The sequence below is a fragment of the Erythrolamprus reginae genome, chromosome 5 (assembly GCF_031021105.1).
Source record: "Erythrolamprus reginae isolate rEryReg1 chromosome 5, rEryReg1.hap1, whole genome shotgun sequence".
NCBI lineage: Eukaryota > Metazoa > Chordata > Lepidosauria > Squamata > Dipsadidae > Erythrolamprus > Erythrolamprus reginae.
The window spans coordinates 78,342,098-78,348,399 of NC_091954.1; the positions used below are offsets into that span (position 1 = coordinate 78,342,098).

Here is a 6,302-nt window from a genome sequence, read left to right on the forward strand (position 1 = left end):
TCTTTAGAAAACTGACGAGACTGAAAAGGCTCCGCAAAAAAAAAAAAGCAACCCACGCCAACGGCAACGAAGGGTAAAAACACACACAAAACGCTTCCAACAACCAACTCAGAAACACCCTCCCCTCACACACACACATAAAAAAAGCCCACCTCCCACGCACGCACGTAGGACTGTACCTAACGCCCATTGGTCGGATTTTTCGCCGTTTCTTCTCCTGCGGAGGCCCGGGGCAAGCCGCTTCGGCGGCCTCCGAAGAGACAAAGCGCCCTCTTGCCATTGGTGGTTCGGCTCCACATTTGAGCTTCCTCTCTGCGCGCGGCGTCCAATCGGCTCATTGACATGCAAATCAGATCCTATAAATAAAAGGCCGGGGCGGCGGCGGCTCCGGGAGGGGGCGCCGAGTGGGCCTTTGCGGAGCTGTGGAGTAGTAACGGGAGAAGAGAGAGCTTCTCCCCCCCCCTTTTTTTGGTGGTGGTTGTAGTGGGGGCCGCCCGGCTTTGCTGTAATAGGAGCCGCCTCTTCTTCTTTCCTCTCCTCCCCCTTTAACCCGCCCGGCCTGTCTCGGTTGTTCCCTTTGCTTTCGCTGCCTTTGCCCTCTTGCCCACCATGGCTCCTTCCTTTCGCTCCAAAAAAGCCCGACCGAGCCGGGACGAGGAGGATTTCTCCCAGGCCAGAGGAGATCGGAAGGTGAGGCGCGCCTGGGAGCTTTGGGTGGGTGCGTAAGGGGGTGGCGATGGGGATCCGTGGCGGTGAAACTCAATGCTGACTCGCGTGCATTCATTCACACGGCGCGTGAAGGAGGTTGCTAGTTACGCCCTTTCCTTTTTGTGTGTGTGTGCTTCTTTCCTCCCGCCTTGGCCCAGGCGAGAAAGCCGCTGGTGGAGAAGAAGCGGCGGGCGCGGATCAACGAAAGCCTGCAAGAGCTGCGCCTGATCTTGTCGGAAACCGAGGTAAAACTTTGGCAGGCGCGGGTTGCGGGGGACCGGGGAGGGGGAGGATCTGCGCAAGGAGCCGTGGGGTGGCGGAGGGGGAAGGCTCGGGCTTTGACCCTTCTTGTGTTCCGCTGCGGGCGTTTTTTGCTTCCTCCTTAGTTCCAGACGAAGATGGAGAACGCCGAGGTGCTGGAGCTGACGGTGAAGCGAGTGCAGGGGATTCTGCAGAGCAGGTCGCTAGGTGAGTATCGCCTAACACAGTGTTTCCCAACCTTGGCCACTTCAAGATATCTGGACTTCAACTCCTAGAATTCCCCAGCCCGCGAATGCTGGCTGGAGAATTCTGAGAGTTGAAGTCCAGATATCTTCAAGTGGCCAAGGTTGGGAAACAGTGGCCTAACACTCCCCCCCCCCCCCCAATTATCCCTGTGCCTCATCCTGAGGGGTGGTGGTGGCTACATTAAAAAGGGACCCTCTAAACTAGGGGTCTCGAACTCAATTTACGGGGGGCGGGGCGCTGGAGGTAGAGTCTGGGTGAGGCTGGGCAGCATCAGATTTTCCACAAGAAAAGCTCTTACAAAAACATTCCAAATGTCTTTATTTTTCATCTTATTTTGTGTTAAAAAAATAAATTCATAAATTCATAAGAAAAAATAAATAAATCAGTAATTAATATTAATAATAATAATAATAATAATACAGCAGATATAGAAGACTGAAGAAACCACATTCAGCTCCACACACAACACTGAAAAGTGCCATAGATATGAAACTCGGGCCGCACTAACATTAAACTTTGATATTGAGGTGGGGTCCACAAACTATTGTCCTGAGGGCCACAGTTGGCTCACGGGCCACGAGTTTGAGACCCCTGCTCTAAAAGGTAGATTGGCGAGTGAACCCCCCTTAGGAGATGCTCCCGCTTGGCTTTTCCTCACAAGGGATATAATATAACCCGTTGTAAAAGACCTGTTCCTGCCAGTATATAGGCTGCTGCTTCTATGTAGTTCGTAATTGGACTAATCCTGATTGCCTATTTGTATCCTATGATAATCATTAAGTGTTGTACCTCATGATTCTTGAGGTACACTGTGGCTGCATTAATATTACTATTAGTCTTCTAATCTTTCCTATACCCATCTCCTCCCACTTATGACTGTAACTTGTTTATTTATTTATTTTATTTATTAATTGGATTTGTATGCTGCCCCTCTCCCCCCTTGTTGCTTGTATCCTTACTATTTATATTAATATTGTTTCCTGATTGCTTATTTGTACCCAATGACAATCATTAAGTGTTGTACCTAGGGATGAGATACTGCCCAGACCGGAGTGGGTGGGGGGCCGCAATAAGGTAGCGAAAATGGAACTCCAACCCAGAGCACCCAATTTTCACAGAAAGATGTTGAAAGAAAATTCAGGGAGTCCTGCATAAGCCATACTCACAGTGTGGTAGTAAAAAATTTGGTAGCCCTTCACTGATTATACCTCATGATTCTTGACAAATATCTCTTTTCTTTTATGTATACTGAAAGCACAATGACAAATTTCTTGTGTGTCCAATCACACTTAGCCAATAAAGAATGTTATCCTATCCTATCTTATTCTAATTGTAATTGCTGGGAAGGACAGTCATATCTTTCAAAGTGCTCTGTTGATTGGATTCTTTCCATCAATAGGACAGTATGCATTATTCCTTTCTTACAACTTGATTAGGCTCTAGTTGACATTGGTATTTTGAACGTATTCTTTTAGAACAAAACAAAGATCTTCCTCCTTCACCTGTTGTGTTCTGCTCCTTACTTCTTAATTCAGGATTCCCTTTCCGCATGCCTGTATCTTTTATGTTAGATCCATAACTAAGAAGTTATTTTCCCCAATCTTAATTATCTGGATACCTGAGTCTCATGCAATCCTGCAGCTTCATAAAAGTGAATTTTTTAAAAAAAATGTCATAAAAATGTTTTAAAGAATGGTTTTAAATGTATTATTAATTGGATTGTTTATTATTGTTTCTGCTTTTTGTATATGCTGTCAGCCGCCCCGAGTCCCCGGAGAGGGGCAGCATACAAATCCAATTAAATCTTAATCTTATGCACAGAAACTGAAATGCTTTAACGTTTGTCTTCTAAAATTTGTTCAATTAAACATTCTCTCTTGGAAATAATGGGGCTTTCCCAATAAAGTTTAAAATGAATTCTGACTATCCTTCCATTCAAGAGCTTAATGTTAATTTAAAAGGGTTTTCCACAGACATGACTGCGTTAAAACATCTAGTTTTAGTTGACATTGTAAGAAGACAGATGGGGTGGGGGGATTAATTCAAATATATTATTGATGGAAGAACTAGAAAGACGTTGTTTGTGATTCAGTTGTTTTTGTTTCCTTGTTTACCTGCATCTCAGATGGTGACAAAATGCAACGAGAGGCCAGTGAACGCTTTGCAGCTGGATATATTCAGTGCATGCATGAAGTTCATACATTTGTCTCCAATTGTCCAGGGATTGATTCTACCATTGCAGCAGAGCTCTTGAATCACCTTTTGGAATCAATGCCCCTGAACGAAGGCAGTTTTCAAGACCTGATTGTGGATGTCTTATCAGATCCCTCCATCAGCCAGTGGCCAAGTGGAGATGGGCCTTCTCAAATACCTGGAGGTTCACATGGAACTTTAAGCCTGTCCAGTCTCACTTCACCTCTTCATTCACCTTCCTCCAGTGAAGAGATTTGTTCAGATCTTGAAGACACAGAGGCAGAGCAAAGCCACATCTCTAGGAGTCAAAATGGGCCTTCTTCCAGCCTTTCCAAATCTTTGTGGAGACCATGGTAATAAACTTCACAAGAACCAACGCAGATCTACCTAATAGGGGAGAATACTTGAGCACTCTGTTCTTCTAGCCATTGGAATATAGACGGTGAGGATTTCAGACAGTGCATTTATGTCATAAAAACTATTGTACGCAGAACTATATAGCTGACATTCTTTCACTGTCAAATTCTGACAGATTGAATTGCTAAGTAAGTTAACATTTCATCTGTGAGTATGAGAACTGAAATTTGTATGTCCTTTTTTCTTAATTATTACTAAGGTGTGAGAGTTAAAGAGATTTGGAAGTGTATGCAAAAGAGCTCTTTTGTTGATGTACAGCACTGTTTTGCAACTTACTTTTTTCTTGTGGGGGATGTAAGTGCCTCCAATACCTTGTAGTTTGGATTTGAGACCTTGTTGGTTTAATCCAATTAATGAAACGAAGTAAAGCATTAATGCAGAATTTCATATATTTTAATGATAGATTTTAATTATTTTTTTTTTAAAGCCAAGAAAAATCCCTGAAAGGGATTGATGCAGCTAGTTTCTTGATAAGTTTAGTATTCTAGGATTTCTCCTTCAGTGAAGGAAGAGGAAACTGGAAACCAGGATTGAATTAGGTAAACGTTTAGAACATTGGCGGCAGGGTGCCTTCTAGAAATGTGTTTGTGCACATCTAGCACAAAATGAATATGAATTTTACTGTGATATGATATGTATATTTGCTTGTCAAATTTTTATTTTAATCTTTTTAAAAATAAAAGTTCACTGCTTGTATTTTAAGGCACAAGATTTCTGCTGTGGATATTCAGTTCCATGCTAGTGATTAACAAATACGTATCCTTGAGTGCAAACATTGGTAATTAAGCACTTAATTCTTGTACTGAACTTGTCTGTTCAAGTCCAGGAAAGCTGGAATGTTTCCTTTGTTCTTGGGCTGATCTTGATTTCAGCACACTAAATTCCTCAGATTTGTTCTATGTCTTCCAAATTCATTTTTTGAAAATATGTCCCTGCAGATTTCAAGCTTTCCAAACATGCTCATTTAGAAGCAAGGATAACTGTGCTTAAACCTAAGTAAATTTGCATAGGAACCAATTTAAAATTAATAACTCTTGACAGTTTGGACAAATGAAACATGGTTGAATGGAAATCAGTTAATGACACATAATTGTTCAAAAAGCTATATTGTTCTGAAAGCTTACAACTTTAAATAAAACATCTTCCACTGCATCCTTCCTCATGAAACTTGTCTTTGAAAAAAAGAAGTGTTAGTATTCTTACTGTTATTTTTCCAGGAAGCCTTCATGTCATAGATATTTATGGCAATCTTCTCAACCTGATATTCTGTTTCCTTTATCCTCGGTCAGCACAAGGACAGTTGAGATCTAGTGTTTTTGGGGCACCAGATTGCAGAAGTTGTTAACCTATGACAGTGTCCCAATTTAGGGGGGAAAAAGAGGGATAAACCTGTAAGATGTGAGCTGTCTGTGTAACAGTTCTTTTTGTTAACTATGTGGAACAATAAAAAGCGGAAACAACATTGACTGGAAGGTGTGTACTTTGTGAACTGCCTTTTAGGCCACCTGATGTGAATGGTCTTAATTCAAAGCCTGGTCAAGAGTTGTTTCTCTCAGAGTGTGCTAATTTCTCACCATTCTGTCCCCTTTTGCCTCCCCAACAAGGAATGAACTTCCTTAGAAAGGCCTTTCTCCTTTTAGGGTAGAAAAAGGAAGATTTTCTTGTGTAAATCAAGTAATAGTATCAAGAGTGGAAATAACACCATATATCAATTGACAACACCAGCAAGCATTGTGGGCCCAATTGTCAAAAGGAAGTTCAGGATCATATTGGTTGGAACATGCAGAAGAGACCCTCATCCTGCATTGGATGGTCAATGGCTAAAATGATGATGATATACTGATGACACAGTATGAATATTTGGAGCAATTTGGAACTAGCCTACATTCAGTAATGCAGTTAAATTCCATCAAATATAATCTGCCTTCAGTATTAAGGTGGTTTGCATTTAAAAGCATTGAAAGAATAAAGGTTTTATACCCTTGGTGTCTTCTTCTGTAATGCAGACCTTAACGAGGAGCTATAGAGTCCCTTTTCCATGGGAAATATTTCTGTCAAAATGTCACTGCTTTAATCATGATGAGTAACCACTAAATGGTCAACATAACTACAGTGTATTTAAAATCTTTTACAGCACCATGTTCTTCAATTTTGACAGGGAACAGATGTTCTCAAATTTAAGAGTTGAGAAAATATTTTGTTATACAGTACATGCAGACAGACCAGAATAGAATACTTCTCAAAATCTAAATGTTAATAAATAATGAAATTGTAATAAAAGGTTTTGAAATCTATCTGGAATGAACAAATAGCATAAATACATATATTTATATTATTTATATTATCAAGCTATTCTGTATTTCTATTTTTGGATTTCTAAAGCTATCATTTATATTATCCAGCTATTCTATCATTTACATTATCAAGCTATTCTGGAAGAGGATAATTTTGAAACTTCTGAAGTAATTTGGGTGTAT

At 41.0% G+C, this 6,302-nt stretch overlaps 1 protein-coding gene across 1 annotated transcript; it reads left to right on the forward strand.

Moving 5' to 3' along the window:
- Nucleotides 1-224: 224 nt before the first annotated feature.
- On the forward strand, nt 225-5,287 carry LOC139168011 (transcription cofactor HES-6-like). Its single transcript, XM_070753270.1, has 4 exons — nt 225-690; nt 867-953; nt 1,095-1,176; nt 3,341-5,287. Exons 1-4 carry the CDS (start codon nt 610-612, stop codon nt 3,763-3,765), a joined length of 675 nt encoding a protein of 224 aa, XP_070609371.1. The 5' UTR covers nt 225-609; the 3' UTR covers nt 3,766-5,287.
- The last annotated feature ends 1,015 nt before the right edge of the window (nt 5,288-6,302 follow it).

Bases quoted from the DNA above. Each gene is read 5' to 3' on its own strand.
- LOC139168011 (XM_070753270.1), top strand. From the start codon at position 610: ATGGCTCCTTCCTTTCGCTCCAAAAAAGCCCGACCGAGCCGGGACGAG. The intron at 691-866 runs GTGAGGCGCGCC...GCCTTGGCCCAG, and splicing joins AGGCCAGAGGAGATCGGAAG to GCGAGAAAGCCGCTGGTGGA. The intron at 1,177-3,340 runs GTGAGTATCGCC...CCTGCATCTCAG, and splicing joins TCTGCAGAGCAGGTCGCTAG to ATGGTGACAAAATGCAACGA.